General features: G+C 36.3%; 1 protein-coding gene across 1 annotated transcript in view; it reads left to right on the forward strand.

Moving 5' to 3' along the window:
• Positions 1-24,613, forward strand: part of DPY19L1 (dpy-19 like C-mannosyltransferase 1) — a 50,994-nt gene extending 26,381 nt beyond the window's left edge. The window contains 13 exon segments of the mRNA XM_040591614.1: positions 476-553; positions 2,531-2,617; positions 4,103-4,162; positions 6,623-6,703; positions 7,473-7,574; positions 8,372-8,443; positions 9,643-9,692; positions 10,765-10,789; positions 12,423-12,542; positions 19,311-19,485; positions 20,294-20,393; positions 21,778-21,903; positions 22,714-24,613. Of these exon segments, the coding sequence (XP_040447548.1) occupies positions 476-553; positions 2,531-2,617; positions 4,103-4,162; positions 6,623-6,703; positions 7,473-7,574; positions 8,372-8,443; positions 9,643-9,692; positions 10,765-10,789; positions 12,423-12,542; positions 19,311-19,485; positions 20,294-20,393; positions 21,778-21,903; positions 22,714-22,870 (1,233 nt within the window). The 3' untranslated portion in view covers positions 22,871-24,613.
• The last annotated feature ends 359 nt before the right edge of the window (positions 24,614-24,972 follow it).

The following is a 24,972-nucleotide window of genomic DNA, read 5'->3' on the forward strand; positions in this document are numbered from 1 at the left end:
TTCATAATTTTATTAATTTCCCATGTGACTTTTAGCAAGCTGCCTGATCAATTGAATCTCATTTTCCTCAGCAGCAAATTAGGGATGTTCCCATACTTTGCTGAAAAGTTAAGGTTAAATAATATTAAGGAATGATTTTTTTGGTTTTGGGGTTTTTGGTTTTTTGTTGGTTGGGCTTTTTTGTTTGTTGTTTTTTTTGTAAAGCTGATGTTAGTAATGTGTTTTGGTGACTTGCATTTTTATAAAGCTGAATGCTTACTTCTTAAATATTCAGATATGTTTGATAATTGTTATTCATAGAACCACAATAGGCATTTCATAATTGTTTCTTTCAAAAAACACTAAGTACTTAGCAAAAAAGTAGCAATAGAAGTTAATGATTGTTTGAATAATCTCTTTCATATGAATGTGTGTTCTGCTAGAAAGAGTAAACCACTGCAAATGGTTTTAACTTACCTTTCACTTTTGATTCTAGATAGCTTCATTATTTGCTGTGTGTATTATGGGTTATATTGACTCCAGCAAATTACAGAAGATACTCACTGCTCATATGGTAATACTTTTTTTAAAAAAACTTAAATCCTCTCAAACAGGTCAGAGCACCAAAAGAGGCCATTTGTCTGAAGTGTTTTCCTTAGTTTCCAAATGATTTAAAAGATGCAATAGAAAGGGATGGAGGGGCCTGAATTTGAATATTTGCTCTTAACGTATATTTATATCACTGTCAGAAACTATGATCCCTGTGGCACGCAGGAATTTTTGAACTCCAGAAAAAATACCAGCCAAAAAGATTTGTAGAAATACTTGTGTCTCCTTTCTGTCTATTCATTCCGTGGACTCGAAGATGATGTCTCACACAACAGATTAGAAAACATACCAAGTAAGAGAGCATAAGCAATGAGAAGTTGATAATGCAGCATTCATCTCATGCCATAGGTTAGCAGAAACAAAAACCATGAGATGATAGTAAGTCAAGATTAGAGAATAGACTCTTTATCATTGAAGGAGAAGAACCCCAACTAAAACTGGGTTTTGAAGACTACTGCAGTCTTCGCTGTGCAAAGATGAACTGTTTAAGGAGATATTTGGAATGCAGGACAAAGAAAATAAATTTTTAGTCTGATGAAAAACTTTTTTCATAAATGGATGAGAAAGTCAACAAAGAAAGGCAACGATAAGTAAAAGTCATGTAAGTTTTTGCATAATGTATATGATGTTAATTTTTAAAGTGAAGATGATGATCAGGTTTTGCTATCAGGAGTATTGCTCTTTGAAGTGAGATTACAGTTTTAAATGTACAGGAAGACGTTAACAACTTTTTAAAAGAAATATGGTTGTCTTTAAAAATACATTTTTGCTAAAATTGTGCTATGCAGACCCATTGGGCAAAAAGAGAATGTTTACTGCAGGAAAGAAGCTTTGAGCTAAATTGTATTTCTTATGTTTTCATATGTATTTTTAAATACTATAAATAAAAGGCAGTAGTACATTCTCTGCAACTCATTTCTCAAGTAAACCTGGGATACCAAATGCTTGTTCCCAGCCAGATTTACCAAGAAAATTTGCAAATAAGCATCTTCGTTTAGTAATTTTTTGACAGAAGCAGGATGAAATACTTAAGACTTTTGGCTTATGTCCATAGCTATATCTCAATTTTGGTGCCAAAGTGTCATAAAAGCCTATTTTCAGATAGATAAACAATCCTGTTACGTTACAGAGAAAACTTAATGAGGCTGGGTAAACTGCCAGTCTTTGTTTTGTGATATCTGCAATTTTTGCTTCCCCACAGTTTTCTGTGGAAAATGCAAGTCTAACTATTTGAGGAGGGGAGTACAGAAGTCTGCATATTTTACAAATAGCTACATTATTTTTTCTTTATTCCTTTGTATAGAAGAAAGAGATGGATCATTGATTTTGCTCTCCAAGTTAGAAAATGTAATTCAGCTTGCTTTCTGTTAAAAACAAAGCACAGTAGGAGATCAGGATGGTGGATAAAAGCTGTATTTCAGCCTTGACTTTCAACCTCATACAGTTAAGTGCATATGATCAAACAGAGTTCTGCTTCCTTGACTTTGGTGGTGATCATATTTTAAAAATATGCTTCTCAGCTTGGAAGAAAGAAGGCAACAAACATTTTATTTGACATTTTTATGGTTGTCCAGGATTCTGAAATGTAACAAATGGGGTAGAGAAATAATAATACAATAAATTGTAAAAAATGAACGTGTTATGAGTAACTTCAAAAATGTTGCTGTTATATCACGTAAGATGAGTTAGGTCTATGATCAGATCTTTTTGTCTATAAGTACTTTTAAAATATAAATTAACGTCATAATCTACACTTGGCTACCTGCTGCCATTAAGTCCTCATTATCAGTGTTTTCAGAACAGTTCTGTAAATTTGTGTATCAAGCTTGTACTTGCTGTGAAGTAGGTGTCTTTGAAGCTGTTAACACAAGCTAATTTCTACACTTTGGCAATTCTTACCTTTCCTATTTTAAATTTAATTATTTTTATTTTCCTCTTCCAGGTATCTCTTGTAGTGTGTTTTATTCTGATGTTTGGTAATTCAATGTTATTGACATCGTATTATGCAGCATCTTTACTAGTTATCTGGGTAAGTTATTTAAGAAAAACATTCTATGACATGCTAAGACTGAAATGATGTACTGTTATGTATGTATTGATGTAAAATGTGAAACTGCTGTGTTACCAGATAGTTGGGAAATCTTTCACATGAGAAGCAGAATTAGACCTGAAAGATATTTGGAGAATGAGTAATGACTAATTTAAAAAAAATATTTTTCACACCAAGACCTCTTCATAAAAGAATTTCAGTTAAGCCTCAGTTCTCTTGTTTTAATATCTGTCGTCTTTTTATAAAAATATAAAATTTACCACATACGTAGTTTTTGACCAGCGTAACTGAAACAGGAAGATGAGCAGGGAGCAGCTTTTGTCATATGCTTCTTGATCAGTTGTGAAACTGCAAATACAGAACAAATGACTAGAACATATATAACAATGGTTTAAGGCTATTTGAAACTGCTGAGTCATACTGCCATGTCAGTGAAATTATTCACTGAAGAGCAATCGTTCATCATTATTCATTATTTTGATTTTTCCTTAAATACGAAAAAAAACCCCAACCTCTGTTTCATACAGTTTGTCTTAAGTGGTTTACGTACATAGGAAGTAGGAGGTAAGATTGTATCAACAGGTCTAGCTTAGCACCCTACAAATCAGTGGGCTGAGCTCAGTGACTTTTTTTCCCCTTTTGTTTATATTTTGTCCATCAGTAAAACGGTGGTAATTTCTCACTTGTGCTAACAGTAAGCTGCCTTGACTAGTGGTATTTGCTGTAGTAGAGTTTGCTTGTTATAAACCCACTCTGGTTTCTTGTAACAGCTTTTGTAGTTATACAGAAAGTATAGGTACACTGAGTTCCTTGCCTATTTTCTGCTTTGGAAAAAAAAAATATTGTTTGTCTGTTATTTGGGTGCTTATAGTGGCCTGTCTCACATATGGACATTTCTGCAAGCTTTTGAGTTAATTCTCAATTTTTCTTCATTACTTTGCTCATCAAATTAGCTTAAAATGAGTCTTCCTTGTGTCATAAAATGAGGAGCATAATGTGACACAGAAAAATATCAGTTACTCCTCCCACCCCCACATTCTGTTGCCTTGTGTGACAATTGTTTGTATTATGCTGCCAGTAATTTATTTATTACTTCAGATGTCTCTTGTCATTTGTAGAAGCAGATATAATTCTGTTTCCCATTGGTGTTGATTTAAAGAAGCTTAGAACTGTATAATACAGAATCTTACTTGTTAAGGAGAAGCGTGGTCTTCCATTAATTGTATATAAACAGCAGTAAGAGTTCTTATGCTGGCATGTTTTGCCAGTACAGGGTGAAATCACAATATTGTATATTCATTTATCTTTCAGGCTGTATTAATTATGGAGATTTTTTTAATAAATAGCTGTGAGGTACAATAGGTGCTTCCCAAAAGAAACAAAAAAAATTACCTTTATCCAGGGTACTAAAATGTGTTATTGTTAATAGATGTTCCTGAAAATGTGCATTCGTTTTATTATTAGGGAATTCTTGAATTGAGTCCAAAAGTCTTGAAAAGCAGCAGAAGAGAAGTCTATATATGGGTAAGGATTTTCATATATTTTGAATTTCAGAAAGGAACTATGATTTTTTTTTCTTTTTCTTTTATTTTTTGTGAAATACAGAACTGGTTTAGTTTCTAATAGTTGAAAATCAAGAAATATAGCTGAACCACTCTCTTTAATAAATTGACCATGTTCCTAGAAATTAATTTTCAATTACTGAAGGAAGAAAAAGGGCATAAACATGCATTTATATGAGAAAACTGAAATAGCAACACATTTAATTACAGACTTAAACATGTTTACAAAACCTAAGATCTGTATGAAGATCCCATTAAAATAAAGGACAATTTAGAAAAAGCAAGTGAAAGGCTAACAGTGCTTGCAGAAATGGAGATTAAGATACTGCATTAGATAGTCACTAAAGTGTGTCCTATATTTATTTTTTTAGGATGTTTTTTATAACAGCAGCAGGCAACATAATGATTACACAAGGAAGCAAATTGGAGTAAAACACTGGGGTGAGGCGTTGGGGGCAAGCATGGAGGACGCTCCCAAAACTATGATAAATGAAATATAATGCTGTAGAAAACATGAGAAGCAACTAGTTGCTTAAGACATAATGTTAACTTGCAAAAACACCTGAAACGGGAGCCTACCGAGACTATGCCTGGTTTAAGACAGACATTCTCACGGGAAGGGTAACCTGTTAGCAAAACTGGATGGAATTAATGCAGTTATTGTAAAGGAAAAAGAATGTAAAGAAATTTAAAAAAGTATCTATAACAAACTGCAGTGCATGTAGTAGCTGGGAAAATGGGAGTGTAGGCAAATCTCATGTCGGTTTTCAAAACTGAGATCCAAAGCATTTGCAGAACTGCAGACCATTAAGTCTAAATTTTGTAAAAGAACAAAGACTTGGACAGTGATGAAGTTGTTAAGGCAATATGTACCCGCAGTGTAGTGAGATGGGTCCGATACAGCCTCTGCGAGAGGAAGTCATGCCTCACAAATGTGTTTGACTTCTTTGAAGGATGTAGATAAGAGTGTGCGGGTGAATGTAATACACTTGAATTTCAGAAACCTTTTGGGGAAGATACCTAACTGGAGCTATAAAAGAAAATAAGCTCCATGGGATAAGGTGTGAATGTTAGAATGTAAGAATTAAAGGGTGGGATTAAATGGGAAGTGTTCAAAAGACCGCCCCTACTCCCCTAAGTATGTATATAAAATAAGTGATCCTAAATAAGTCCTTGCCACTCAGCAGAAAAAACTTGGTATTCTTATGAAAACTTTTCTGAACATTTCAATTCATTACTGAGCAGGCATCAAAAAGGAAAGTACATGATGGAAGTCATGGAGAAATAACTGCAGAGAAAGCAGAAAATATTTTTTATTTTGTAAACTCATCATTTAGCATCCTAAATATTGCATGCAGTCTCAGTCAATGTGTCTTACTTAAAAAAAAATATATATATATAGAATGCCGTTCCCCTAAATGTAATACCATCAAATTTAAGTAGAGTGTGAAGGTAATTATTTAGAATTGCTAAATAGCTGAGATTTTAACATAGGTTAGAATTTGACATCTTGTAAAATAAAAGTAAATATAGCAAAACCAGCAAATAGAAGTAGGATATAATTAGAGTTTATTTAGTGCTCCTTATGTTAGCAGCAGTATGATTATAAGAGAGAAGAAAGATGCTGTGGAAGCAAAAAAAAAAAAAAAAAAAAAGGAAGAAAAAAGCAAGTGTCATTCAGTAACGAATTAGGTGCCTCCTAGATATTTATGTTTGTTTGAATGCAACCCGTTGTCATGTAAAAACCCTGGTTACACTAGGGTAAAGATAATTTTGTATTTTGTTGAATTCTCTCTGAAAGCATTTGCTGCTGGTCCCAGATACTGAGCCGAGTTGTGCTATTCAGTTGATCTAGTTTTATAAAGAATTAGATAGATTAAGCTAGATTGCCAAGGATTTAATCTTTCTGGTACAGCGATAAACATGGTATGTAACTAAAAGTAGTAGTTGTACATATTTACTTTACATTTGCTTCAAGTTCTAACTTGAGATTATCTTCAGAAAGTACTTTAAATCAGCAAATTCCTCCAAAGATTTGAATTACCAGAATAGTACACCCTGATAATATGGAGAGGCTATTCGTGGAAAATAATCACTGCACACTGGTGTACGCACAACAGATGGAACTGGCAGTCAGGCTGCCCCTGTTTAATTTGCTACTTCCTCTGCTACAATGTCATGTGCAGCAGTACAGGAATAATACAAATTAATTGCACAAAATTATTTCATCTATAGTAGACAATACAAAAAAACTTTAAACACCCCAATGTGCTGAAATTTGGGAAGCATCCTTGTTTAGAAATTACTGTACTTATTTGGGATAATATAGGAGAGTTGTAATTAGTAGCTAAATATAATAACCCTTTAAAAAAAGAAAATGTATCTTGAGACATGTTTATTTCATTCTGAATTTTTTTTTAAGGTCATTGAAGGATGTGCCTGGTTATTTGGGACAGTCACCTTGAAATATCTAACTTCTTTAGCGTTTGGAATAGCTGATGATGTAAGTTCTCTTATATGAGTATCTGGTTGGTGTCTTTCAAAAATTATTTAATTCTTAATATTTTGATTTTGGCATCTTACTGATACACTTTCTTGAAATTCCAAGATGTGTTTTGCAGAAATGGCAGAGGGATTGCATATTTGCTTTCTCATTCATTATGTAGTATCACTTTGAAGTGCTATTACTGAAGTTTGTGAAAAGACAAATTATTTACTATTGAGTTAGTAAATGCTCTGTGTTTGTTTTTAGATGTGGTTTTACAGAGCTTTGTTTATTTTGAATATCTTCTACCTACATCTTTATTTACTCAATTTCTTAGTGCACTTTCCTCTGAAGCTAATTTTAAAGACATTTTTGAAATGATTGTTGTAACTAGGACTCCTTGCTTCACTTCAGCTCCTTTATTGTCAGATTCTGCTGTTAAAAACCTATCTACAGATGTGCATCAAGGGGCAAAAGATGGGAAGCATCTATTTTAAAATATGGGTGTTCAAAACTCTACTCTTGTTGAACACAGTTGCAATGGTAACGCCTGTTTTCTGCTGCTTTCTGCTTTTTATTTAACACAGTCCAATCTGTGTTACACTCTGAAATGTCATTTAATATAATGAAAAAAGATTTTTGGTACTCTTATAACAATATTGTAAATGGTATAAACTTCTGTTTTAGTTAAAAACTTTCCCCGTTTACATTTAAACAACTTCGTTGTGGAAAACAGGACAGTTTTTGCTTATGACAGCTTTTTTTTTCTCTGTGTATATCCTACCAGGCTCATATAGGAAACATATTAAAATCTAAATTTATTGGCTACAAGGATTTTGATACATTAATGTATACCTGTGCTGCAGAGTTTGACTTCATGGAAAAAGAGGTAATTTGATCAAAATAGACGACTATGGAAGAGGGAACTTCTTGTTTTATCTTATTTTTGTAACTTAAAACATCAGAGAGCCATAACCTCCTACTGCCATCGTACGTTCAAGTGCTTACTTGTGAATTTAGAGACATTGATGAACTTAAGCTAAATTTAACTGGTTTTAGTGCTTTTAAGTGAACTAGAAACAAAATAATGTTTTGATTTGGGATGTAGAAATGTGCTTGATTGAATGAAATAAGTGCTTGCTGAGGGATAAGTCAAAGGATACAGTTCTGCAAACCAAAGACTTCATATGTCTGTTAGTAACTGATTCTGAGTATGTGGAAAAAGTACTGAGAGCTGCGAAAGTCTTGTGTGTTAGATTTAGACTACAGAAAAGTATCGAAGCTTCTTGATGTGGCATCAGTAGACTTTTTTTGGTTGATGAGTATCTCAATATGCATTTGGAATATTTATAGGTTACTCAACCAACAGTACTCAAATTGAGATACAGTCTGCTTTTAGTCTTTGGGTAGCTTGCCAAATAAATGGGAGTAGTTTACTAATGACCCTCATATTACGACCTCTAGTGTGATTCTGGGTGGAGTTTAAATTTGAGTTTCTTTAAGCTTGCTTTGTTCTTGTTGAGTATTTAAACTTACATTTTACTTGAGGAGGAACTCTTTTATATTGTTTTTTTTTAAATGACCATTGAAGTAATTATAGGTGATTGGAAAGCAATTAATGCATTTTTTAATATATATGACTATATATATACACATTTTATATATATTGAATTATTTCTATTGTAGACTCCAGTAAGATACACAAAGACTCTGCTATTACCAGTCGTTCTGGTGGTTTTTGGGGTAATCATCAAAAGGGTAGGTGACTGATTTAGTGAATCACCCTTACCTTGAATTTACTTTTCAGGTTTTTGAAGGGGTCAGTTTTTATTTTGAGATGGGAAGAAGTTAGTGTGGTGGGTCCCTCCCACAGGCTGCAGTTCTTTAAGAACAGCTCCAGCATGGGTCTTTTCCATGGGATACAGTCTGTCGGGAGCGGACTGCTCCAGCACGGGTCCCCCACAGGTTGCACTGCTGCCAGAAAACCTGCTCCTGTGTGGACTCCTCTCCATGAGCTGCAGTTCCTGCCCGGAGCTTGCTCCTGTGTGGGCTCTCCAGGGGTTGCAGATTTCTTCAGGGCATCTCCACCTGCTGTGTGGCATGGGGTCCTCCACAAGCTGCAGGGTGGATATCTGCTCCACCATGATCTTCCATAGGCTGTAGGAGGAAAACCTACATCACCACGGCCTTCTCCGAAAGCTTCAGAGGAAGCTCTGCTCCTGTGCCTGGAGCGCCTCCTCCCACTCCTTCGCTGACCTTGGTGTCTTCAGGGTTGTTTCCCCCATTTTTCTCACTGCTGGCTGTTAAAGCTGCTGCACAGTGTTTTTTACCTTTTCTTAAACACGTTATCAACAGAGGCCCCACCAGTGTCCCCGATGGGCTCAGCTTTGGCCAGCGGTGGATCTGTTTTGAAGCTGGCTGGAACTGTCTCTGTCTGACATTGAGGCAGCCCCTGGCCTCTTCTCACAGAAGCAGCCCCTGCAGCCCCCCTGCTACCAAAATCCTGCCACGTAAACCCAATACAGCTAGAAAAAATACAGGTTTTAAAAAATATTTACTTAAAATTCTGTGTTCTCTTTACATAGATTTTTGCAAAGGTCCATCCTGAGCCAATGGTAAAACTTGCTTTGATGTTAAGCACCAAAAAAGCTTCTGTCACTTAGCTGATGGGTACTATAGCTGAAGTTGATAACTGTTTTTGTAAATTTGGTTGTGTGTAATCTGTGTAAAAGCAACTTACAGTTTACACAGGAACAGATGGGATAACTGCTAACTGTCTGGCTTATTAAACATACTCAAAAAGAGTTTTTAGCTAAAACATTGCATGTCTTTTAGTTTAGCATTATCTCAAATGATATAATATACCTAGGGGTAATTTAATTTAGCGAATGTTGAAAATGCTTTAGAATGCTTTTAAAAGTTTATCCATACTTTTTCTTGGCTCTTGTTTTCTTCAGGCAGTTAAATATCTTACGTGGGCCTTGTCTCAGGCAGGCCAATATGAAAGGTAAATTTTACTGTCTTTTTTTAATGTAATATGGAATTTTCTGCTGGAAGTTTATTTGATTTTCTAATCGCTAAATAATTCAGAATTCTACATTGTCGGTTGTTTTTGAAGGGCTTGGATGTACTGTTTGTGGTATTTTTCTAGGATGTTGAAAACTAAGTTTATCTACTGAACTTAGTTTTAGACACCTTAAACCTTTTTACACCCATATTTTCTACTTAATCATTTATTTTTCTGCTCTGTTCCTAAACCAATATTTATGTGCCTATTTTCTTTTCTCCTATAAATAGTGAATGCAAATTATTTCCTCCCTGTTATTTTTTTTTTCTGGGTTACAAAGATACCAGGGTTTCATCTTTAGGAAGGGATCCCAACTGTATTAATTTCATTTTCTAATTATCTGTAGTACATGCTGTACCTGTCACTGCCATTTCCCATTACTAGTTAATGCTGTGCTCAAGAGCAGTCAAATTGCACAATTTGTCATATCTTTTGGCTTCCTGGGTTTTTTAGTTTTTTTTGTTTTTAATTTTTCACTAATCATTTTGGTGATCTTTACTTTTCGTGGTCTGATAGCCATTATCAAAATTTCAACCGATGTGAACAGGAATCAGCATCCTGTCTTCACAGATGTTTTTTGAGAACATGAAGTATACATTATTTTGACTCTTCAGATTTGTATTTCCTTCTGAGAATCTCAACCCAGCCCATGTAATACCCAAGTAAATGACCAACTCTTTGGTGCCAGTGCTTTGCCTCTTATATTACAGAAGTTTCATTTTCTAAATAAGCTGTTTTATTTATGAGTTAATTCATGGAAGTAATTAAAAAAAAAAACTGCTAAAATTTATTTTCACATTTCCAAATAGATATAGGGATTGAGGGAAGATAGTTACTGATTTGCAATATATTTCAAAGCTTGTTATGGAGGGGGGAAAAAAATCTGTACAGGCACTGACTCATGCTTACTGAATTAGCTCAGTTGTCTAGAGCCAATATAGATGACTTTAAAGTAAAACTAGTGCTTCTGTAGTACGTAAACAAATAATGTGATTTTCTGTTTCTTATTCAGAGAGGAGCGTTTTAATCACGGTGAGGTAAGATTCTTTTTCTGCACAAGTTTATTCTTACATTAAGCCAATGCTCAATATTGAAATACAGGTTGCAATGGTCTGATGCTGGTATGTGGTTTATTTGAAGCTAAACATTTGCATCTTTTATTCCCTCATCTTAAATTGGGTCTGGTATGTCACCAGAATAACTCTGGAATGTTGAACAAAAAAATATACTAGCTAATGGTGGGGTGGCAGTGTGAGATGAGTCTTGGGCTTTTGCTGTAGCAGTACAGAAAGACACTGAAATTAGGCTGGGACCTTCCATTTTCTCTGTATAGGCTGAGAAGGAGATCGGGGTCTTTACTGGGATTTCACGTGACAGATAATGTTAAAAATTCTGTTTTGAAATAGGCCATAATGAAAATAATTCTACATGGGGTTCTCCTAATAAAATTAGGCAAAAAAAATGTCCTCTGTCCCACTCCGGTGTCCTAAGCGAAGGAAAGATGTGGACCTGTTGGAGCAGGTCCAGAGAGGGGCCACATGATCAGAGGGCTGGAGCACCTCTCCTGTGCAGAAAGGCTGAGAGAGTTGGGGTTGTTCAGCCTGGAGGAGGCTCTGGGAAGACCTTATAGCAGCCTTTCTGTGCTTAAAGGGCACATATAGGAAAGATGGGGACAAACTCTTTGGCAGCACCTGTTGTGACAGGACAAGAGGTAATGGTTTTAAACTAAAAGAGGGTAGATTTAGGCCAGATATAAGGAACAAATTTTTTGTAATGAGGGTGGTGAAACACTGGAACAGGTTGCCCAGAGAGGTGGTAGGTTGCCCCATCCCTGGAAACATTCAGGGCCAGGTTGGACGGGGCTCTGAGCAGCCTGATCTAGTTGAAGATGTCCCTGCTTACTGCAGGGGAGGGGCCTTTCTAAGGTCCTTTCCAACCCATTTCTATGATTCTGTCATTCTGTGACATACAATTGAATGGCAGATTTCTTGCATGGTTTCTTTATTTGAACTTAAGCCAGCAAGGACAGTGAAAAACTTTCTTAACAGCAGTTTATTTGTGGTTTGTGCTATAAGGAATATCATACCATTCAAAATACAATAATCAGTTGAATAAAAGCACTGATTGCAGCAGTGCTTTTATAATTTACCACAGTACTTCCACAAGAAATCTAGATTCAGTGAGGAACGGTGAATGACATCTCTGATGCTTTTTAACCTTTTTTGAGAATACGAAAGCAAGATGCCTGTGATTCTATGAATACCAAGGATGATTTTATTTGCTTCTTTCATTCCGTACTTGGGGATTTTAGGTATTAAATAGCAAGGTCTCCTCACTCCTGTAAAGAGGTTATACAAGAAATTTTACATATATCATGGCTTATTTATGTTTCAGGATCTTTTGCATAGCCAGCCATTTCTTCAGCTCCTTTTGGTTTTATTGTTAATGTTTATCCTTCCTGTTAGTCCATGCCTTGGCGTACCACATACGCTTTAGAAAAAAAGGTAACAGAAGGTCCTTATCGTTATCTGAAATGTGAAGATCTTTACTTTGACTTGGACTCTTTCAGACAAGCTCAAAGTGAAAATGAAGCTGTATGTTTAAGACACAAATTAAAAAAAAGTATGCAAATAATATGCTTCTGTGTGTTTGTTTTGGGTTTTTTTGCAGCTGGTATACCATGCATTGCAGCTGTTGGCGTACAGTGTCCTAGCAATTTTAATCATGAGACTAAAACTGTTTTTGACACCACATCTATGTGTTATGGCTTCCTTGGTGTGTTCAAAACAGGTAAGGTCTTTTTTTTTTGTTGTTTTTTTGTTATCCTGTACTTACATCAGTACTTACAGAATTATCCAGATATTTGTCCTAAAGCAAATTTCTGTGTGTGTAATTGCTGAATCTGAGTGTACCAGTTAAAAATAAACCAGATTATATTGCCTGCGAAAAATATGGTTACACAAGTCCCATTCTCCCCCTCCAAGTAAAGCAAATGTCTTGTTTTATGCAACTTGTCCAAATTCATTATTATATGAGCTAATATGCTGTGTGTTGAGCTTGAACGTAGGGAGACATACACTGGATTTTATTATATTTACACACTTCTATGCCACTGCAAGTTTTTTATTGATTTGTAATAATTTTATCCAGTAGTTGACTTTGTTTCCACTGTGTTTTCACAGCTTTTCAGAACTTACTGCCTTGCATATTTTTTGCGTATTATTTCCAGAAGTATAGTTTTGAAGGTTTGCATTAAACATGCAAACAAACATTTCAACCTTTTAAGTCTTATGCCTAACTCAGATTTAATTTTCCTAGCTTGAAATAACATATTACCAGATGTAAAAGATCTTAGAATTGGCTTTGCATCTTTCAATATCTGTGTTTTTGAGAAGTGAACTTGTTGAATCTGTATCTAAATAGCTGTTTTAGAAGCTTTGCAGCAAAAGTAGGGTAAACAGTCCTTTGTCTGGGAAGCGGACAGGGAGGTATATTGAAAACTGGTGGAATAATGGCTGGGCCCAGAGGGGGGGTGATCAGTGGTACAAAGTCTGGTTGAAGGCCAGTAACGAGCAGTGTGCCTCGGGTCAGTACTGGGTCCAATCCTGTTCAACGTCCATATTTAATGGTTTGGATGGTGAGGCAGAGTGCGCCCTCAGCCGGTTTGCTGATGGTGTAAAACTGGAGGAGTGGCTGGTACAGCAGATGGGCATGCTGCCATCCAGAGGGACCTCAGCAGGCTGGAGAAATGCGCTGATGGGATCCTCCTGCAGTTTAAGAAACAGGAGCACCAAAGTCCTTCACCTGGGGGCATCACAACTGCAGGCATCAGTAGATGCTGGGGGCTGACCAGAGGAAAAGTCAGACTTTTTTCAGTGGTGCCCAGTGACTGGATGCCGTGAAAGGAATGGTTAGGTCAGGTCGCTTAAAGAATGACCACCAAGATGTTTAGGTGAAATAAGTTTATTATGAATATGTGGAAATGTAACTGCACAAGGTTTGATGGCAGTGTTCACTCTATTACTTAATACACGGAGTAAACGCACAGACTTAAATCAAGTTGAAATCAAATAGAATAGAGGTATAAACAGTTTATAAAGATAAAGGTGTAAAAGGGTAAAGGAGATCCTCCCACTGAGTCACGAGGTCTAGAGTAGGCCCCCTTGCTTTCCTAACTCTTGCAGAGTTTAGGTGCGGCCGGATCCATTATTAGTCTCAGACTTGGTCAATGGTTTATGTCTAAAAGGGAAAGATAAAGAAAGTGGGGTAAAGAATAAGGGAGACCCTTCTGCTGGGTTGTGAGGTTCAGAATAGACCCCCTTGTTTGCGAAACTCTCAGAGTTTAGGTGTGGCCAGATCTATTCCTAGTCTCAGACTTGGACAATGGATTAGATTTGAAGGGGGTTGGGGGGTTGAGAGAGAGAGCAAGTAGGGTTAATTCACATTTCACAAGATTTTAGCAGCAAATCAATTTGGTTTAAATCACAGAATTACATAATTAACCTGACTACTTCAAGCTTGCAATATATATTACAGCAAAGGTGTACCTGTTAAAAGTTTGCCCTTGAGCTCAGTGAAATACTCATGTCTTTTGCCTTTGCATTCCTCAATGGGCAAAGGGTTGAGCCTCGAGCAGCTGGGGCACCAGCCCAGGCCCTGCCACTGACATGCCGTGACAGTCCCCCTCGTATCATAAACCTGGTGGTTTGTGAGCTCTGAGACGTGTCCTGCTCAGAGGGAGATGCTGGTCACAGCCACTGTGGTGCAGGAGAGCTCAGAAGGGTCTCATGAGATGGCTGACTTTAGTCATCAGCAAAGTTCCATCCCAACTGCAGCCAGAGCTTGTCATTTTCTCAAAACCTCCAGGAACAGTATATTGTTCTACTCTGTTGCCACTCGGGCTATGATGTGGTGAGAACATTCCAGGATTGTCAGGGAATAACTGATTATTTCCATTCTTCTTCCCTGCTTTGACCAGCCAACAGGAGTTCTGGTTGGAACTACGGCAGTGCCATCCTCTGCCTCGGTCAAGTAGGAGTTACCAGTATGGTCAAGGGGCACTTAATGCCCCACTCGTCACCCAAAGCGTTGAGGCTTAGCTTATGGTTACTGGTACGGACAGTGCTGTTCTCTGCCGAGCAAGAGTTGTTGATGGTCAAGGGGTACTTAACTGCCCAACTCATTACTCAGGGCACTGAGGGCTATAGCCAGCAGCTCCCGAGGTCATACGGCGGCCCAGAGAAGGGGGTGGAGTGCACCCCTACACAGGACCAGAGGCTGTGAGCACACACTGTAACACAGGAGGCTCCCTCTGAACATCAGGAAACACTGTCACTGTGAGGTGACCAAGCACTGGCACAGGTTGCCCAGGGAGGTTGTGGAGTCTCCACTCTTGGAGATACTCAAAAGCCATCTGAGCAGGGTCCTAGGTAGCTGGCTCTCAGTAGCCCTGCTTGTGCAGGGGGGCTGGACCAGATGACCTTCAGAGGTCCCTTCTGACCTCAACCATGCCATGATTTTGTAGAAGGTGTCCTAAAGGTGAATTAGGGTTGTGTGGTGAAGGCAGTTACTGCCTGTGGAACATCTAATGGCTGTGTCAAACTGGAAGATGCGTGAATGAGAGAATTATGCAAAGAGGAGAAAGCTTTCCCATGTTAAGGCAGCTGAACAAATTGTTTCCCAGCCAACTGAATTGCTTCCCTGGATGTTCTTTCAGGGAAGGACAGTTTTTGATAACTGGACAGACTACACAGTATCAGTCTGCTTAAATGTTGTGCTCATCACTTTCTTGATGCCTGTTTTGTTACTTGGCATAGGTAGAAGTGCTGAGTGTTTGCCAACATCAAATGAATCTGTACAGTGAACATAAAAATGCTAAAAACATGTCAAAACCTCATTAAAATTATCTTTATTTTAGCCGCTTTGTAAATTAGTATTGAGACACAAGAGAAATTTACTTTATGCTTTTGTTATTCTGTAAGGTTCGTGGGTGTTGTTTCCCAGCTCTTAGTCAGCTGTTCTTGAAGTAGTGGTGTCCTCTTAAGTGGTCTGGTTGTTTAAGTAATAGCAGTTCCACTGTGGTTAAATTTTTCTAAATGAAATTCCATGAGGTGTGAAGTTGCTTTTCAAAAGTCAGAAAAGCAAAAAGAAGCCTATTTTCTTTTGACGTGCAATTTCTAGATAACAATTCCCATGTAGATTAATTCTGTCCAAAGTAAATATCTTTGTTCTTAATTCTTCTTGTTTTAACTGCGTGTTCTGAAATAAAATTGATCACCTTTTCTGCCCTGTTGTAACTGAAAAATTTTTGTAGAATTTTCTAGTGAAGTTTAGAGCTAGAAGTATTTCTGTGTTTTATGCCAAAGGAGGAGGCCTCTTGGCCTTCTGCGAATTGAAAAACAATACAATCTGAACTGCTTTTTTTTGCTATATGGAGAGAAATGGTCTCTGAAAGATAGGAAAAAGTATCCTGCAATTGGTAATGACTGAAAGATGAGCTGCTAGGACTGGTTTCTATTAATTTGTAGCCTTGTTTGCTTTTTTCTATATAGTAAGCTAGCTGCTACATGGCGAATTAGTAAAAGTTTTCAGCTGGTGATCATTTTATTTATTTTTCTTTTTTTAAAGCACCTGAGTAATGGCACTATAGTAATTTATCCTGGATTGTTGTTTTTTATTTTAGTGCTGCAGCTAAGGCCATCGGGCGAGTTAATGAAAACTGGTGCTTTTGGAAATCATTGTGTATTGGATGTTAGAGGATGCCACACGTTATCACTGTGTAAATATTGGAAGAAGGACAGGTTCAAAGTACTCTGTCAACATTTTCTTCTGCTTCTAATTGCATTTTGGTCCTTTGGTGGTTCTGCTGTTTTCTGTGGTTGTAGAGTGAGAGTAAGCTTCTCGGGAAGCTACAGTTGCAGGTGATAACCTGTTCTGGGAGCTGCTGCTGTAGAACCAGATGCTGGGGTCCAAGGACTTTCTTCCTCCTTTGCAGCATCATGGTGCCATAGCTGGCTTGAAACAAGTAGGTTCTGAATGCTAGGGAAGGTAAAGCTTTAGATTACTCCAGTTTGGACAGATGTTCTGTGCCGCAGATGATAAATGACCAGCTGCCCCATATAGTAAGGCTGTTTAATTACATGAACAATGTAAGTAAAAATAAAATTAATTCCCTTGTCTTGTTTATCAGTGAAGGTTCTTTTGCTTGTTCAGTGTGTTCCCTAGATTGGTGCTGACTTCTACCTGTGAAAAACAAGCTAGACTTTTTTTCTGGTCTGGCTGACGTTCGCTTTCTTTAGTAGAGAGCGGCTGGTAATCTTCCAGGTAACACATGGCTGGCTTCAACATGTGAGAGAAACGCCGGCCCGTGAGGCTGTTGGGCTGCTCTCAATCAGACCACTTCTAGGACTGCTCTGACTTAAGCAAGCAAAGGGATAAGAAAACTTTTCTTTTTGAGAGTCAGAAAAATATCAAGTGACCTTTTTAGTGACTTTTTTTTCTGTCCTGCTGGCTGCTGAGCAGAAATAGCATTTTGAGGTTGAAAAAAACTTGACCATATGTGCAATACTGATTCAGAAGATTTGCTGTGATGGAGGGAGATGAGAAGGGGAGGATGGGGCTTGTGACCAAACAATTGATTAACACTCAGTACTTTTACTGTGATGTAAAGTTTTAGATGTTTGCATAAAGAGTAAGTTAATAAGCAACATTTTGTTTTTTACAGATGCAATAAAAATTTAAGCAAATTTAACATATGCAATTATGTCATTGTAACTGCAGTAAACGCTATCCTTTCCTCTAGCAGACCATGAAAGTTTACCTGCAGTGATATGCTAGTACAACTAATTTACTTTGAGGCTATAGATAGATAGTGTGTTAATTTCAAAATATATCCTTTTATTAGTGAACAGTCAGCCCGAGGTGGACATTTGTAGCGCAACCCAAAACCGAATAAAGAGGCAGAAGGCATACTAGAATTATTCTGCACATGGGAAAGAAATTTTATATGTTGTGTTCTTTCAGCCCATTGCAGGAATCTCTGTGCTTTCCATTCCCTCAGTGTTGCGGCTTGTGGCACCTGGTAGACAATACAAATGATAGCTGTTTACATCCACACATTTCCTCTTCCTGTGAGGAGGAATTATACTACCTTGAGTGGAAATTTTGAAAGCAAAGAAAAATAGCTGGAGAAAGACTTAACATATTCAGCTGACAAAAACAAGTGAAAAACCTTGAATCAATATAACGACGACATTACAAACAGCATCGTGTAGAAGAAGTGCTTCTTTTGCCTTGTCTGTATGCTCAACCATTCTAGGCTCTTCATGTAAACAAAATAATGGTAAATTTAGATATTTTAAACTTTAACGAGGTTTTATAAAAGCATTATAGGAATGTGATTTTTCTTTGACTTGAAAAGCCATGGAACTCAATAAAGTATTCCAAAGTTCTAAGATGTTCTTGAATTGAGATTTTTGCGACTGTTGGTAAAAAGGAGGTTTGCTCATGTAGAACAGTGTATAAATGAATTAATTTCCCTTCATCCTTCCAGACCGACACTGTGATGAGGCATATTTGGTATATTAAGTTTCCCTGGATAGTATTGCTGTACTTGCTAGATTGTTTAGAAAGTCTTTGAGGATGAAAGTGGAGTACACTGTATTTTTGGAGAGGTGACTTGAGACATTTTTAATAATCTAAAGTAGTTTACAATTAGTTTATAACAACGATAACATACACTACCTAATTGGTGTAGTCAGCTTAGTGGGAGATTTTATTGTGAAACTTTATTTTATCATTTCATGCTTTAATTAAAAAATGGATAAAGGTACTCTGAATGAAATGTATTTATTTAGTGCAGGTTTGATATTTTTTTAAATGTGAAGCCTTACTCCTAATTAACAATAGCTTGAAAAAAAATAAATTCACACTTTGCCTTATTTAAGGTTTAGGTCACATATGGATGAGATGAAGTGTTCTTGCTCAAACTAAACTTCAACATAGCAAATTTGGTACTTCTTTCTTCTGAATTACATATTTCACGTATTTATGAGTGTTTGCTTAGAGCCTCCAGCAAACTGTCTTTAGGAAAAAATGCAAGGGCCATGTTTCCAGTTTAAGAAAGGGAAGAGTAGGATATAAAGCAGCATTAACGTTACATCCCCAAAGTCTGCTTTTCTGACATGAATTTGGAAGTTTGTAGTACAATCTCTAATCCATATATTACAGCTAGAAATTCTTGATTTAAATAGGAGATAAAATGCTGTCAAAGTGCAGTTAGCATTACTGAATCATCTTTTCTTGCAGAGTTTGACATTTGAACTACAACTCTGAAAGCTGCATTAATGTAATTTTTTTTTTGTAGAATTACAAATATGCCCTACATTTGGTAAACATGAATACCTCGTATGAGGTCTCACAGAAGTTCAGTGGAGAAGCGATGGCAGAGATGTTTCATATTGTTATATGTGTTTGGTTCCTTGTAGAGAAATAAAAATGAATTGCTCTGCATACGTTAAAGAATTGTTGTCTAGAAATTAATTGATTCTTGCATTTCAGTTGTTTGGATGGCTCTTCTGTAAAATCCAGCCCAAAACGTTGGTCTTTGCTATTTTAGCATTGATGGCAATAGAGGGATCAGCAAACCTTCAAACTCAGTGGAACATCATGGGGGAATTCAGCAATTTGCCACAGGAGGAACTGTTAGAGTGGATAAAAGTCAATACCAGACAAGGTAAAGTATTTAATAATGTATGATTTGCCCCATTTACTGTGAGATGTAACTGTAAAACTTGGTATGAATGACTGCAGAGGTATTGCTGCTATCTCTGGCTTTGCCTTGGGACTATCCTAAAGCCATGGTTTAGTCACATATACTTGTCCGTATAGAAGCTATCTCAAATGAAAGGGACACCAAAATCTTGCTTTATTAGACTCCAGGCTACCACTCTGGAGGTTCTAGCCACTGGTGTATTATTTCAACAAAGGTGTTTTTGCGAAGTCCAACTAAAATAGATTTTTACTGAAGTGACGCTGGTCCTATACATGTGGGTCCATGATCGTAAATTTGCTAGAAAAGAGTTCAGAGTGTGTGTTTTGTGGTTGTACCCATCCTTTTTCTAAAATGAGTAAAAGTATCAGAAAACTATCTGGAAACAAAGCAGTTACCTTCTTAGCAGGGAAATGATTTCAAGCTGAGGTGGACTGAGGTTTTGTTGCTCTTTTTACTCTAGTGTAAGAAGTAACAAATAAAAACAGGTTATCATAATGAATATGTTATTCTGCCCATTCAAGAAATATAAGATTTATTAAATCTCCATTCTCAGATGTTTAGTTATCTAATTAAGTATATTAAAAACTGTTTGTTTGTTTTAAAGTGGTTTTGTGCATTTCTGCTGGTACCATGTAAGGCTTTTTCCAGAAGACTACCCTACCCTCTGTATGTTTTTCTATAGGATTACTCTTAAGATATTTGAAGATTGTTTTTCTGCTTTTACTGCTTGATTCTTTATTTCAAACATGCCTTTCATTCTGTATTTCAGATGCAGTTTTTGCAGGAGCAATGCCTACGATGGCAAGTGTTAAATTGTCTACACTTCGTCCTATTGTAAATCATCCTCACTATGAAGATGCAGGATTAAGGTAAATTTTGAACTTGGGAGTTGATCTTTATTTGCTATTCTCTCAGTGTTGGTAATATACAGCAGGAATGGCATCATGTTATATTGTAAAATTTGTTCAAACCCTATAGAGCTTGATTTGTTATTTCAGTCAGGTTGAAAACACATGCAGTATTTCTTCAGGATTTGTGGTCATCAGAAAAAAGATGTACTGTAAGATCGATATGGCTTCAAACATACACAAAAAAAATCAGCCTAATTGTGGAATTGGAATTGTGTATAATTATATCCTTTCTTCATTCTAGTTACTCCTGACATTGTAAACAGCCTTGATTATTTTTTTTCTCAAGATAGTCAATCTAGTTATTCCTATTAGCTTTCTGTGATTGCTTGTAATTTTTTTCATTATAACAGATCTAATTACTGAAATATTAAGACTCATTGAAACTGAAGTTTTGTAATGAAATTACTGAGTTTTGTACTTTATTTTCAAAATCCGGATATTTTTCTAAATTGAAATCTATTCATCTGAAAAATGTCATGAATGTCTGTTTTTGACTGTAGTATTGTAGCATCATTTTTTTGGTAATTTGGTAAAACTGGTTAAAACCCTCCAACATAACAAGAAAACAAGAAGATAGAGATGAAGCAGAAAAGGAGTGGATTTATTTTACATGCCTTATGTCCTTAGTTCTGTCTGGCATTAACTAGCTTTAACTTTTGGTCAGCCCTGAGCTCGTCAGGCAGTTGGACTAGGTGATCACTGTAGGTCCCTTCCAGCTGAAATATTCTGTTCTGTTCTAACTACAAAAATACTGGATGGGGCATTTTTTGGGAAATAAGCTGGAGATGATACAGTGTCAGAAAATGAACAGGAATTAACAACCTCATGCTTTGCACAATCAAAGGAGGATATTACTGGGTGATATAAACAGGATCGTGGTTTACAAGTGATGATTTTGCTTGAGTCAGCGTAGCCAGACATCAGGTCTTGCACTCTGCATTTTAAAAAGTCTGAACAAGGGGAATGAGTATGACCTTTTGCAGAGAGGCTGAGCAGATGATTTCTTCTGATCACCTCCAGTCCAAGCAAGGTCATTTCTACCCTTGAATATCATATGGTGAATGCATTGCTTTGCCATCTTTACATTTTCTGTTCACAGTAACCAAGGATCTTGTTATAAAGTTGTCTCTGCTACAGAAAAATCAAAGGGCTGTATACATTGTTCTTGGATTCATTGTATTTGTGAAGAAATAATCACATTAAAGCAAATGGCACGATTAATTTAGACTTTGTTTTAGCTGAATTGTCTAGTGAAAGAAGCAGCCTTCCTGTCTAGTATAAAGTTAAAGCTTACGTTCGCATGCTATGTTGCTAAATAATTTTTATATTTCTTTTTTTGAAGGGCCAGAACTAAAGTAGTGTATTCTATGTACAGTCGAAAACCTGCAAAAGACGTAAAAAGAGAATTGATAAAACTAGGAGTAAATTACTACATTCTGGAAGAGTCATTGTGTGTAAGCAGAAAAAAGTGAGTAATCTCACAAGAATAATATGCCGCTCAAACATGTGGTCTAAGATTCATGTCAAGTACTAGCTTTCAAACATTGACCTGTGCTTTATTAAAAGTGTCCAAAATACATTTTTATCCATGTATTAGTAAGTATAATTAACTTTACCCGCATTAGCAACCTTCTGGTCTTTATGTGCACAAAGGATTCACAAAGGAAACAAGTCATTATTCTGTGATGCTAAGAACAGACATGTGTGTATAATGAAAGCTTAGTATGAATAAAAGGTGCAGAGTAAAATATAGTTTGAGCACCAAAATATTACGACCGTTGCTGGTCACTGAAAATTTTGTCACATTTAGGATGTCCTTAAGAAAAAGCTGTGCTTGATGTTGATTACGTGCCTTAATAAAAATGCAGGGAGTTACTACTTTCTTTAAAGGTGTTTTATTTCCTGAGTTTTCTTTAGAAATGTTAGGAGTGTGAACCTCACCCTCCATTTTATAGGAAGTTTTAAGGGTCCCTGGTAATGCATATTGCATAATTTGAGTTGTTTTATATGCTTCCTCCTCTAAATTAATTCTTACCATATAACCACAAAAGCAGACGAATTTTACACATTCCAATACTATTTTTTAAATTACTACTATATTCATAGATTTTGCAATCTGATAAAAGATTCTAATACAAAGACAAACTTAAAAAAATAGATGGCACAGTCGGGTGGTGGGGGTAGGGGGTGGGGCTTGTTACGAAACTGAGTTCAGCAGGCTGTATGTTTTTCCAATGCCATTTCTTCATTTCTCTTTTTGTATTCATGTATTTTCTAGGCCTGGTTGCAGTATGCCTGAAATTTGGGATGTTGAAGATCCTGCTAATAGCTGCAAAATTCCTTTATGTACCCTTATGAGCAAGGATTCCAGGCCATATTTCATCACAGTATTTGAAAATAGCAATTACAGAGTTTTGAAGATTCCAAAGGAATAACATTTTAATGCGAAGAACCATCAGTCTTTCAACTTTTTAAACTAGCAACTATGAGAATTCTAAATCAGAAATACCTTTTCTACTAGACTTAAAATGGAAAAATATGTATTTTATTTTTTACCATTTTAAGTGAATTCTGATTATAGAAATATCTTAAACCTAACAGTTTGGATTTCTATTTCAGGGTCAGTCCCTTGAGATTTGCTATGCAAATGATTATATGTTTGCACATTTTATTTAACACTGATCCAAAAAAAAGTTAAAAAGTAGCTATGGAAAGTAACTCCATTCTCAAAACCAATGATGTTGTGAAATGGGACTGTCAGAATGTCTTAGCAAAGCAAGTTTGTTTAAAGCTTTGGTGCTAACAGCTAGGAACAAAGGAATGGTGCTATAGCATCTGGCATCACGTTTCTCATGTCACTTTCATTACCCATCTCCCTTCTGGACAAGGCGATTCTAGAAGTTCTCTTAAAAGTCACTTAGTTTCACTAGTCACGTCTGAGAGAAATAAATTCTTTCTTTGAGAGGATTAAGAACTTTCATCATTTTGGATCACGTAACACATGCTTTTAAGCTTGCTTTTGAAATGGAAAAGTTTGTAGGCAAACTTGAAACTTCATTATTTAGGTGCATGTTCTTGGAATCTTACTGATATTAAAAAAGAAGACTAATAAGGGTAATATTTGCAGTGAGCAATAGTTTAGCTTCTCAGTGTCCAAGGATTTTTAGCATTCTTATGCATTCAGAGTAAGCTGGCATAATATACATGAAATTTTTAAGGGAAAATGCTTTATTCAGGAAAATCTGTCATAGCCTTAGAAAGATACTAAAATAAATCCTTCACTGCCTTAACTAGACCTCCAGCGCCTAACTTAACATGAAATTACTTTCAAAATTTATGCCCTATTTTCTTTCCCCCTATATTAGATCCTGCCTGGATTTTGTGATCAGAATTAATGAAAAATGAAATCTAACCTGGTTGTGATATGGGTATAGTCAATTGTGTGGGTATAATTGCTCCAACAGTATTAGACTGGTTCTGCAGTTTGTCTGTCATCTTGGTGTCACACCAATGTTGTAGGTAATAGAGAATTCACTTTCCAAGATACCCAGTGCAAGGATATCCTTTAGTTGTTTAACTGATAAAATTTTTGTATGTTTATTGCTGTTGGAAAGTATCACAGTAATTGTGATTCTACAGTTTAAGACTTGCAAAGTCTAATGTTTCTCTGTATATCATCCATGTTTCAGTTTTGTTTTGGCTTGGTTTTTTTTTTTTGGTCCGACATCAGTCTGTTGATATGACTGGTCTTTTTAGCCCTGATGGCATCTAGCAATATTAGATGCTATGGGAATGGCATTTATCACACCTGCCACAGTATCAATTAAATGGCAACCTATGATAAAGTAGTAGTGTAACAACTGATGAGTATTCTACAAACTTCTTATTTTTTTAAAAATCTGTTTTATTGAGAGGGTGAGGGAGAATGGCTGAAAATGCATTAGCTTTTTAACTTTTACAGAATAGATTTTGGAAAAATTTCTATAAGGAAACTATCACAAAAAGGGCTTTTGGGAAGTCACTTTTTAAAATGTTAATTGAATTCAAGGAAGCAGGAAAAAATCTTTATATAAACATTGTGACTAGTGTTACAGCACAAACAGGTACTGTATTTTTATGAAGTTTATGGCAACTGTTGACATGTACTTATGTGTAAATAAAAAAGAAAAAGATGGAAATCGTTCTCTTGTTTCTAATGGATGTTACATTTCTGCTCTTATATCTACTAAACTGAAGTTTAATTTGCCACAGCAGATATGGTTGCAGCTGAAGCCTCAACTAAACAATACACGGAAGTGCTTCAGATAATTAAACCAAACTCACACACCTCTTGCTGTCCTCCTTTCTGTTTGGAATACTGGTACAGGGATACGTGAAAAGACAGTGAGAAAATATCAAATACCTCTTTACAAGCAAAGTAACTTGGAAGGCGGTTCAGAATTACTCTCTTTTTGTTCTAAATTTCTAAACTCCGGTAATCAAGAGTGAAGCCCAAATACTGGTAGAACAAAGAAACATTTGGAAGTTAAGGTTCAAA

This window comes from Falco naumanni, chromosome 4 (assembly GCF_017639655.2).
Source record: "Falco naumanni isolate bFalNau1 chromosome 4, bFalNau1.pat, whole genome shotgun sequence".
Taxonomy (NCBI): domain Eukaryota; kingdom Metazoa; phylum Chordata; class Aves; order Falconiformes; family Falconidae; genus Falco; species Falco naumanni.